General features: G+C 44.5%; 1 protein-coding gene across 11 annotated transcripts in view; it reads right to left on the reverse strand.

Annotated features, from left to right (window-relative positions):
- Nucleotides 1-12,457, reverse strand: part of LOC120896613 (protein winged eye-like) — a 305,930-nt gene that overhangs the window by 55,204 nt on the left and 238,269 nt on the right. For all 11 annotated transcript variants that reach the window (XM_040300866.1, XM_040300859.1, XM_040300860.1 and 8 more), the window contains one exon: nucleotides 10,951-11,291. In XM_040300866.1, coding sequence (XP_040156800.1) covers nucleotides 10,951-11,291 — 341 coding nt within the window. The remainder of the gene's footprint in view (nucleotides 1-10,950; nucleotides 11,292-12,457) is intronic.

Consider the following 12,457-nt stretch of genomic DNA (forward strand, 5'->3'; position numbering starts at 1 on the left):
ACTATTAGTTTTGCAGTTGAGTTCGAGCCGGAAATTCGAATTGGGGAGAGACTTAGTGCAGAGGAATCGTACCGAAAGAAACAACAACCACCGAAGACGATGACCAATCGAAGGCCGAAGATGACTGGGCAGAGTAGCGTGGTAGGATGTTTTTGCAATTCGCTGGATAAAGGCCGGAAGTGGCAGGAAAATTCACACCATGATTAAAAAGCATTCTCTCCCTAACGACCATGCAAACCGTGTGCACCGAGTGTTTTCTTTTGCTCCGAGCACACACACAGAGACAGCTCGAAAACCTGGGAGTGGTAGTATTTGCGCGTAGTACCACGCTAAGCGTCGAAAGGAAATCGAGGAAAAAAATATTCACAAACACATCTGTTTGTTTTCCACCTAGCACACGATTTCTGCCAACTGCCATCGAGGCTTGGTAATGGCACAAGGAAACGAGGGAATGAGGGAATCGGTGAAAAAAGAACGCCTCCTTACCTTCACTCTATCCGATGGAATTAATGCTCCCCAGAAGTCCGTGCCACTACTACTTGCGTCGAAGCGATGGGGAGTTGGATCGATGGAAAAGTTGGCCGTTGGGCGATGGAAGAATTATGGTACGATGATAGACGAAATTGCTCACATCCCTTGCAGCCACTACGCTTTGCACTCATCAATGCGCCCGAAGGGACCGGGCACTGACCACCATCGCATCATCTCCCACTACTGGCGATTGATTTTTCCGCCCACACAGAGTGCAACGAAATAAAACTCATTCGAAAAGCGATGCAGAACGAACAGTCAAGAAACACGACAAATAAAAAAAACTTCTGTGGTTTTTTTCTTGCTTCATGGTGGTGTGGGTGTTGAGCTAACACACGATAACAAATAGAGTTTATTGACCATTTTTATCGAACACCCGCGCTACCGTCCCATTCTGTGAGCAGCAATTGCAGAAGAAAAACTGGTGATATTTTTTCTCTCCATTGCGACATCGTTGAAAATAAATAAAAATTATCCGTGCCGGTGTCACGGAAGTGGTCATTTCCTGTTTTTTTTCCTCTGCCACTGGCTTACGCAAGCAACAATCTACAGGGAAGCAAGAGCATGGAAAAGGCATAACCATCGGACCGTTTTCTCAAGCACGGAGAGCAGCACGCTGGCAAATCTCTGCATTAAAGGCAACTTGGCAGTCTTTTTTTCTTCCACCAACTGGTTTTTTTTGTGATAAACAGCACGAAGCATCATCATTATGCTGCTACGTGACCGAGGCGCTATTGGTGGCGATTATCGAGGTGCCGGGTGCATATCCCGTCTGTGCAAGTCCCGGCCCGGTTGTAGGTAAGGATTAGAAAAAGATTTGCTGAACCACTCAATCACTTCGAAACGTTGTTTGCCAACATTTCGTTCTGTGCATCATTTATGGCACTCGAATGCTCAAACACCGCCCATTTAAATGGGCAAATACGCTTTCGTAACGCAAAACTATTGTTAGCGCCCAATTACCAGCACGGGAAGGCGGCGGCAGGTACCAATCAGCAGCATATTATTTGACCGCTTCAAACCGCTCTGTAATCGTTCGAATTGTTTCGATGCGATTAAGATTCGGCCAAACATTTGATGCATCGCGATCAAAATCCACCGAGCCAGCCGACCGGCTGTGGTTAAACTCTCTTATTACGTGCGCGACAAGTGACCGAATTCGATTACGGGTTTGTTATTTTAGAACCACTTCTGCCTAAAGCTGCACACAAAACAAATCGGTTCGATTTTCGGCTTGCTGAGCACTGCGCTCCCCAGTAAAGGTTGCGGGCAGCGATTAGGCTTTGCGTTCCAACCCCAGAAAGATGAGAGGAGGGTGGAGGGAGGGGGGAGACTAATGTCGAACCCTTGCCGGAAGTGCGCTTAGCCAAGTTAACGGCCAAAGCCAACGATACCATCGAGCGATAATAGTTGAAACCGATATATGCAAATTGGGTTCTCCGTTGTATCGAAACGAATCTCTCGGCATCGCTCCTGCTCTTTCCTTTGCCTTCAAACGGTACGAGTGCCACGTGCTTGGCTAACGGAGACCCGCTGCCCCATGTTCGTGCGGGCTGCGTGAGTGTGTGTCTGTGTTTGTTATCGTTATCACCAATTGACTACGAGGTGCCACGCCAACAAGTCTCACGCCCAGCCTAGCCACCCGGACGTCCGGGCGAGCCGGGCAGGAATCATCTCATTAAATCAAATGAAATGCACCACCTTCACCCCCTTCACCACCACCACCACCATTCGTCTGGTTGAAATGCAGTAGCTCTCCACACGATAAAACGGGGCAATTGGGCGCGTTAGCGCACCGTTTGAAATTTATTTTATTCACATTACCCATTCTCCCCAGAGCAGACTCCATGCTACCGGACCCTCTAGCTTGACCCCAGTTGGGCAGTTTAGCATTCACCTGGAAAGGACGGGGTAACGCCGGGTTTTACCGCCGTCAACATCAAAAAGCCCTCCAAATGGAAAACAAAGGCAAAACAGACAGGAAAGGTAAAAAAAAGTAAACGGAGCCTCACAACTACCTCATCTAAAACAGTGAAAATTTGTTTTGCGGTTCTATTTTGGAGAATGCTCAAATTTGAATAGTGACCCTGTGAGCGAGCGTGTGCGTGTGTGTGTACTTCTGTTCATTCACTTTGATTGCGCTAAATGAGTGTTTTAAATGACTCTCGAAAATGTGAAGCTCTTTCATTAAGCCTTTGAATGAAGCATTAAAAAAACAGAATAATTATGCAGTTATTTGCAGTAGAAGATAGTATTAAGAGTATTAAAAATGGTAATCAGTTTGGAATGGTCTGGAGGCAAATAGTACGCAAAGAACACAATTCCTACTTCAATGCAAACATCTCTTTCCTGTTTTATTTACATTTTATTACAAAGAATAGCTTAACTGAAATAATCTTACGAGTTTAACGATGGAAACATAACTGCTAGAATTAAAGATTAATTAAGTAAGTTTGTGATGTAAACTGAAACATGCATTGTATCGTATCAAGTATTAAAAGCATAGTGAACGGTGCAATAAGCATAGAAATTTCACTTTTTTATCATGAATATTGAATAATCTATACCAACAACAAGTAGGATGATTTTTTATACAACTACCATGCCAGGAAATGCCAAACGATTCCAAAAGATGAAAATGCTATAAATATTCATTACATTCTATTAAGAATGTACATTCACTGCAGCCGGTAGTTTACCATACCCGTAACACTATTAGACCCCCTTCCTTACATCGACTTTAAGACCTTGTTGTTTCACCGTTCTTTCCTAAACCCTAATGCTACCCCATAATCATAGTACATTACTGACTTTTGGAACGTACAATTTTGGTACTTCTGATTGAAAGCGTCTATTTCTTACTTGGCACGTTCGTTTTATAGTTAGCCATTACTTCGAAGAATTTTCGGTAATACATCTGCAGCCCATTGTGGCGGTGAAGCTCTATTCAATGCCTCTAGCCACTCGCCTCATCGGCCGATGAACGGGGATTTTCCAATTTCCAAACTGTCAGCCTGCGTACACGACGTGAAATGCCAAACTTGGTGTCGAACTTTTGGCTTTTTACGTCCTTCACGAGCTACACTCTGAGAGTCACCGCCGTAGTAAGGCAGGAACGCTCCCTACTAGTTGTAACGAACCTCCGAAACACTCTTCCACTAATAAATCGTACAGTTTCGCAGCGGAGGCTTCGGTTGATCAGCATCGACGATCATAACATGACAGGTAGGACACGAAAAATTGGTGCGAAAAATTAAAGCCATTATGAGAAGGAAAACGACATAAACGTTGTTCTCGAGTCGAACTTCCCCTGTTCAACACAGACCAGCAAAACAGAAGGAGCCGCAGTAGGGCACCCAAAGGTGCAAGTAGCCGATATTCCAATACAACACCTACCCTCATCGACTGAAGTGGATCCGTTACATAAATCAATCCTCTTCCTCTGCTAACACCTGCACAGTGGAGCGCAGACACGGGGTGAGTTGATTTAAAATCTCACCGTATAACAAAACCTTTTCGCCCTTTCTGGCGAGAAGTAGCGCAGGCAAGGCAGTAATTTTTACAACCTTTCTGTACCTCTTGAGACAGCTCCAAAACCGGGCAAAGAAAAGACGCCCCACAGCAGTGTTCCGTTTGGCGCTCTGGCGCTCCGAGAAAATCATTTCCATTGAAGTGACTTTCATCGACGCCGAAAAATCTATCATCAAACGCCAACCGACGCCAACAGCGACGAAAGAGAAAACTTTTTCGCCGCCTGACGCCGTTCGAGACGAGTTTGTGAATAAATTTAAATTTTCCTCCACCCTGGGTGCTTCGTGCGTCAACTCTCAGGAGGAATGCGGGCCCGCGTAAGGAAAAGCAGCTTTTTTATGTGGAATTATATGTTAGGAGAGAGGTATTTTGGCAGCCATGTCTGCTTCCTACTTCACAAAACACGTGATATTGAACGGAAAGAACAACATTAACCAGTGAATTCTCTGCCACGCGAAGGAGGAAAAATAATCATACTTTAAGGAATAAAAATGAGCTTGCAGCCTTGAGACATATTCCTGGAGTCGTACATTCATTTCTTCATTACACCAACTGCACGTCTTTTCTCGCTGTCGTCAACTGTGAAGGAGGATTTGGCAGGATAATCCCCGCATGTAATATATTCACACCGAGGAATCGTAATGAAAAAAGTTTTGTGATTATTGAACCGAGTCAACCAAGGAAGTATAGTATCGATGCCATAAATAACGTTTCGAAAATCCTCCCCAGCACCCAGAAAAGGTGCAGATTGAATCATTGCAAAAAATGAAATAATCCTCCCAAAGACCTCGACAGTTGCCCTTCCAAAAATATCAACAGGCCCATTGCAAATCTTGCAAAATGGCCATTGCTTTCGCCGTGGTAGGAATCATAGCGTAGGCTGACACTGCTCAAACGGTACACGGAAAATTCGCAATATCAATAAAATAATTTCCTTCAGCAGCTCACAGTCTTTGCACCCCTCTGTCCCTAACATTCGATCTGATTGATTGTTTTAAACTGTCCCGATAAAATTAGAATAACCATTACTTGGCGATGCATCCGCGTCGATGCGATGGGCAGTGTTTGCTGTGAATGCATTGCCGACCGATTGCAGCTGCCGTTTACCGAAAACTGACCACCACCGGCACTGGCAAAACCGATGCAACACATTGCAACAGCAGCTTCCTAAAGCTTATGTGCATCTTTTCAACGCACTTTAGCAGGGATCCAAAAGAGGGAAGTGGACAAGTGTTTATTATTTAGTTTACGATAATCGTTCGTATTTTGCCAACACCGCCTGCGAGACACGCTGCGCCGTTGCGTAAATTTACTTTGCCAGCTGGCTGGAATGCATTTCGGATGCATTTTGTGGTGGTGCTGATGCTGCTGCTGCTGCTACAGCCTTTGAGCCGTCGTACTTGCAATAAATCGATGGCGACGTGTGAGTGCTATAGCTAGCTGACTTTTCAACGGCCGGAATGCACTTCAACGAAATTCATTTGACTGCGGATGATCGCGGGAGAAGGGAGTACATTGGCAGGAAGGTACACCATCGTTTCGAACGGTTATTGTTATTTGTTTGCAGATTTCATCGGTCAGGAAGTGCATCCGAATATAGGTTGATGCAATTGAATGGATGTTTTGCTGCAGCTGCAGCCGCAAATGGTTGCAACAGTTGACCGTTCACGTGCACGATGGTTGATCAACTTTTTTTTTTTGTATTTTCTGATAGAATGGGTGGTTTCATCAAAACATAAAATTTCAATTTCATCGGCATGAAACTGTTGGTTCTTTTTTATGAACAGTTTGGTGTAAACCAATACAAAACGCCATCAACATGTTCAGCATGATTGATAATTGTTACTAGTTGTACCAACAACTATGAAATATTCTATGAAATACACATATCATACACAATCACTGTTTTATGTTAAACTAAACTACCAACTAAAGCCAATGTCAATGTTAGTTAAAGCAGTTCCATGCATAGAAAATTTGATTCTCTTTCTAAATCCGGAAATACTAATTGTATGTGTCCGTCCTTCCATCGCACTTAAAGGATTAATTTTTAATTGGCTCCTGTGCTCGAAGAGCATATCCAGACGACGGCTTAACGCTAGTGAAAAAGAAGATCTCATCTAACGCCAGCACGCTAGAGCTGCGGCGATATTCCAATGCCATCCGGTATTAATGTTAAATCATCACGAAAACTGTCATCAGATGGCTGCCGTCGCACTGGCGAACTACAGTGAACCCTCGAAGCCAATCAATTCTCATTCACTAATCCCTACCCCATGTGCGCTGTGGTATGACAGGCTGGACAATAGGTTAGACAAAAATCTCCAGATAATCCACTCAAACCCGAAACGTATCAGCCGAGTCCCAATTTTCTCTACTGCCACACTTTTCCCGGGTGGTCTCGTCATTTCCGTGCGGTTGCTCCAGCTGCACGCTGATGCACGCTGGCTCTTACCGCGTATCAAACAAGCGTAGCGAGCAGTGCGGCTCCAATAGCCTTCATACAACCTGTCGGATGATGGGAAAGCTCAAAACAAATTTTACCCTACGAAATATCGTATTTTAATTAATACACTGCGCTATGGCGGTGAAACATTCTACCGGCAATGAGATTAAGACTGTGTAAAATATTGCATTAAGTAAGCAAAACTAAGCTAGACGTATTAAAGGAGGGATCAATAGGTGTTCCCTTTTTTGTAATATATTAAATATCGTTTGATTGTAAGCTGGAAACACACCACACTACCATATATATTCATACATCCCTTTCGTCGCGGTGTCAGTTATAGTAAACAAACGAAACCGATAGCATCCTAAACTAACATGCGTCAAAGAACGACAAGCGGCGTCACGTCACTCAAACCTAAAATGGTAAATCTAAAATGTACAATATTACAATTTTACAACTATACTACACACAGTACAATCGCCCCAAACTTTTCTGGTCTGTCAGAGGCGACAGGTAACGTTTTTTTTTCGCTCTGCTCGGGCACGAGATGCATCGCAACCAGCAAGTCATCGAGTCGTGAAAGAATCTTGGCCCTCCCTTTCGTCACGACATCGGTCAGGGACTGGGTGCGGACACACAATTAATCGTAAATTGCCATGAAGCAGAACCGGTGGTTTCGTCATAGTTTTGGTTACCTCACTCACACTCACACATCCACGCTTTGCCGTCGCCCGTCTTGGTGGCTTTTAGTCTATTGATTGGAAACGCTTTTTCGAGCGATTGACGGGCAGGTATTGCCAAGGATTAAGGTACACTTCCGGTGATGGGTTAATTAAGAATGGGCCTCGAAGGTTAGCCTCTAACGAGAAACACTACGGCAGACAATCCCATATTTAAACGCGCTTTCTTATTTATCGAGGTAGCACGTCGCTTTTTCCCATCAGAGAAAATTCTTCACGACTTCTAGGTGGTACGGATGGCCCACGGAGCAGGCTTACCAGTAGACATTTACTTTCCATTCACACGTTACTTTAAATTACTTTAAGATCTCTAAAGCAGATACGGCCCGGCAAAGAGCACAGCGTGAACGTATCGACGCATAAACAAAACCACAAAATTACATCCTTCTGGTCAGCAAACGACCATTTCACACTATTCCAACTAACAGCTGGGCACACAACCGGAATGGCTCGGAAAAACCACCGGAATCGTATTAAAATCAATGAACAAAAATGATTTACTCATAAAAGTTCGACTTCAATAATGTCTCAGTGCTGTGTATTTTTTGCAGCTCTGCGTGTTGTTACCTAGTACAGTTTACCTTCTCGCTTGCCAACCGAGTTCTATGGAGTTCACTGTACACACCTGGCAAGAGCAGCAGTGTATGGTTGGCGGTTGTTCTTGATTATTGCTTCCACAGTGGAGAATGAGAGTATGGTAAAAAACTGGCCTTTGGTATCTGGATGCTTCAACCACAGAAGTAGACCCATCGAACACAGGACACGCTTCGATTGGATTCGGTCGACCGCCGTCCGGAATTCGATTCCCACTGTGCCTGTATCCATGAAACACTGTACACAGCCGACTGAACCTTGGAAGCTGGGGCACACGGGTCGTCTGTTCAAAGACCGTATAAAACCGTACGCAAGCGTCGCAACGGTTGTGGTTTTCCATCGAACTTGTGGTTAGATCTTCATCATCATCATCGTCGTCGTCATCATCAGTGGGTGCGCGCTCTGTGGTGGTCCAGAGCAACCAGAAAATATATCCCTTTTCCTAGCCCACGGATACTTACCGTGTACGTTATTTATGTTCATCTCACACTTATTTCCCTCCGTGAGGGTGGGAAATAAAATACTACCTCTGGTGCCCGAGCAAAGCACTTCATATATTGTACCATCGTAAAAAATTGGGAACTGCATAAAAATACGTACAAAGTGGACATTGGTCTCAAAGTAGACATCCTCCCGGTGTCGGTGGTGTAAAACGCTACCGGGGAGACACTTTTTTGTTTAAATTAAAATATGTGGTGGTTTCAACCACAGCCTGGAGGTGCTTTGGAGTAGAATTTAAAAACAACAACGCAAATGGGCATGCAAATTTCGCTTCCCCGAAGTGCTACAGATCATTCAATTTAATCCTAGGAGTAATCGATGGCTCTTGAGGGACGTCTGCAATTTAGGCTTGCAGAGAGGTGCCGGCTCTTGGAATATGGACGGTGGTGCTGATCAATATTAAGCGTACACAGCCAGCGGGACGACGATGCGGCGATCCGTGACTACCATGCACTGCCGTGGAAGCAAGGGAGAACCAGAGTGTGCTTCCGAGCATCCTGCATCATCAATATTCATTTTGGCAAAGCCTCTGACGGAGCCGTGGCAGAATTTCTCTTCCTCATACTGTTAGCATTTGTTAAAAGAAAATTGACAACATTGCCCCTTGCTAAAGTGGATTCTAAGCCATTGGGGACGCATACTGTACATCCATCCTACCACTTCTAGGCTCAACTAAGCCGGACGAGTTTGATTTATGAACTCACACGGTAGGTATCGTCTACATTTACGCCAATTGGATGTAGCCTCATCTACGAAAAAAAAACTTCTCTCGAAAGACATTTGGCCGTTTTCGTGATGTATCGTTCAAGTAACAACGGAAGGATTTCCCACAGCAGCAGTAAAAGTAGAAGATAGAGGAACCTGCCAAAGAAAGCGTAGTCATCGACCGAGGCGGCTGTTTCCGGGATCACACTAGACACTCTAGATTAATGGAAGTGGCATGCAAAACGAGAAAGAAAACCTCACCGTCATTCTAATCACTTTAATCGTAAGCCCCTTTTTTCGTTTCCTTCCATTTCCATCGGATGGGTTTTCTCGTGTAACAATTCCGCTCAATCGATGTGACGCATTAACTTCACCCACTAAAGGATGATGCGTTACATCGAGGGACGAAAAAAAAAGGCTCGTGCTCCAATGCACCGGGGCGTTTGTGAGCTCGTGTGTAGAAAGATTGGTCGCCGTTAGAATCATCCATCAATCGTGAGTCGACACATGCTTTATTGCTTTTAATTTGAAATTGTCATATCGTTGCCGAGCGGCTTGCAAAGCGTCAGGTGATATACAGAGGAGTATCAATATTGCAGATCAAATTAAAAGACTAAAAAAACCTAACAATAGTTACCTACACATCAGAGAAATGAATGCGAAAATTGTTGTTAATCGACAATTAAAGCATAAATGATTTTGTTATTATATAAAACTATGCTACAAACGGTTGTTTTATTAGCAGTTATTGTAAAGCAAAGAACTATTAAATCGTTCTACAGTAACGTTTACAACAAAAGCATAAAGGAGATAGCGAGAAATAAAATAAAAACATTTGCTCCAACAAAAACATTGCTATCCAACATCGAACAAAAACGAACTATTCCTAGCACAAAAAGACCATCGAGCGGACCATGATAAATGTTCCAATCTGTCTACAGCCTTGCCTCAGCTCTTTCTCCCATCAATGAACATGCAGCGAACCGTGAATGTCCTGCTGCATCGTCACTCGGCACCCCTACGAAAACTGAATACTGTGGGGACTGTGTACACCCCCTTTCCATCTCATCATAAGGAAAATAAAAACGAACTATTACAACAAGTCCTCGACGGATCGATAGCGGGACCCCTGGCCGAACAAAAAAAACTATTAATAGGGAAAGGCGAAGGGTAAATAAGCGTGTTCATTCTTTATAGTCGTGTACGGAACAGGAATGCAATTCTTGTTGGCACAGTGATGCCACCGATGCAAAAGGATTCAGCGTCTGGCTAGGAGAGGCAACTGGCAGGGCAGGTCGAGCAGGCATTTAGCTTAACCCCCATACATTTTCCATCCGTCCAGTGCCACCCATGGCAATGGAAAGAGGCCAAGAAAAAAAAAAAGGAAATAGCCACCATTTCGATACGGACAACGGTCGAAATCTAGCGGAATGGCGTGAAAGTTAGCACCTGGCGTGGCCATAAGCGGTACAATTATTCAAATTTCTATCCATCCACTCCGGATGCATCAACGTGACGGTCGCTCGAACACCGGGCAAGGGGAATGTCCCATGGTTCAATATGTTCTGCCATTGGGAAGCAAATAACTTCCAATGGGTTGTAACCACCGGCGGTAGAGTATCGAAAGCGCTTGCTGTAGCGCTAGGTCCCAATTCGTTTGCATCAAAATGATTGAATGACCCCCTCTCATCGAGTGACTTTAACAAAATGCAAATGTCGCTTTACCGAATCGCTAAAGTTCTTACAGTGTCAGCTACTTACATTAAACGATCTTTTAACTATTCAGTGTTTTTTTTCTAGCTTAACGATACCCAAATAAATACAAAAAGTCCCGTAATGGTAGCACCATAGAGTGAGGTTTAAATTTGCATTCAAAAAATCCCCGAAACCCCCACCTACCTTCGCCATTGGTTGCGGTCTGTAGCTCGTATGCAGTTCGGCCAGTTGCTGCACCTAACGATGGCCAAATGCTTCGATGATGATGATGATGATGATGGTGATGGGACGAAAGGGCAGGATGTTGCGGCTGCAACGGATGATGGTGGTGTGCCGGAAGGCCCGCAAACGGGTGATGGCCGAGCTGGTGTTGCGGATGCGACGTGTGCGACGACTGCTGCTGTTGCAGTGCAGCAGCGGCAGATAGGGACGACGACGACGACGACGATGACGTTGATGAACCAACACCAGGGCCCATTAAACGACCATTAGCAGTAGAGCCCAACATGCCTCTGCAAGGCACACTGTAAAGAAATCAACAAAACTTTGTTAAAACTCGTGTGATAGCAAAAACAAGTATTAAAACGCTAAATATAACACATCCACCTCCCCAAAGATCCACAAAAAAAGCGCGAAAAGATCCGAAACCCACCCAAAATGTTAGTACAAAGAGAGCTACAGCAGCTACTAACCCTGCTTCCCAAACCTTTCAACGCTCTACGGTTTATTACTGCCTGTTTTATATCGGTAGAGTCACATCATTTCAGGCGCTGTACATTCGCCCCAAATATATTGCTTCTACACGCGAACAGTGCGCAAAAGTACATCGTTTTTTGCTAAAAAACGACATCTTCTCGACTGTTTCTAGCACTGCGAGCAAATATTTGACATTATACTTAAGCTGTTTGTCTGCACGCTCGGGCCTCAAGATAGGCGACCGAGAGCGACGCTTTCTTGACAATGAATTTATGTCTTCTAAAGTACAAACAGCAGCCTCCGACGTTGCATTCCGCACGAAAACTGGGTGGACCTGGGAGGGAGGTTGAAATGAAGTTTTTCTTTCACGCGTGAACGTGAGTTTTTCACAATTTTTCCTTGTTTGCCCAGCATTTCAGGCAAGGGGGTTTAAGGGACACACCGGCACTCGTCTCTCTTTACCCTCCTTTTTGTAGTTAGTTCTGTTTTCGGGAAGCTTTAAAGGGTTAAGCACGTTTTAGGCGAAAGGTATCGCTTCCAGGTCTGGCGAAGACGAACGACAATTGAACTTGGGGATAGAAACTAAGGGGCGATGGAGGCGATTCATTACGTTTTAGTATGATGAATATTGCACATGATAACGATCGTTTAAGAAAATGTATTCAAACACTTTCGCTCCACCCGGACATCCTTCAGGAGTATGGGGGTCTGTTCCGTTGCCATCGAGGCTTTTCTTGGGCATTTTGATTCATTTTATCCATCAACCTAACCATAGCATGAAGGGCACAAATTTACCTTTAAGTGAAAAAAGACACGAATTTTATTTTTAAGGTTCGCTGCTGGGCAACATTCTTATACTCTGCCGTGTACTGCTACTGCTGCTGCCGTAGGCCTGAGGGCAGTTTTAACGTTTAATTAAAGTAATGGATCGCTTAACGAGCGGAACCAACGGACGACAATGGAAACAAAGAGAGCCGGCCAATGGTCAAGAGAG

Source organism: Anopheles arabiensis, chromosome 2 (genome assembly GCF_016920715.1).
Source record: "Anopheles arabiensis isolate DONGOLA chromosome 2, AaraD3, whole genome shotgun sequence".
In the NCBI taxonomy this organism is placed as follows: Eukaryota; Metazoa; Arthropoda; class Insecta; order Diptera; family Culicidae; genus Anopheles; species Anopheles arabiensis.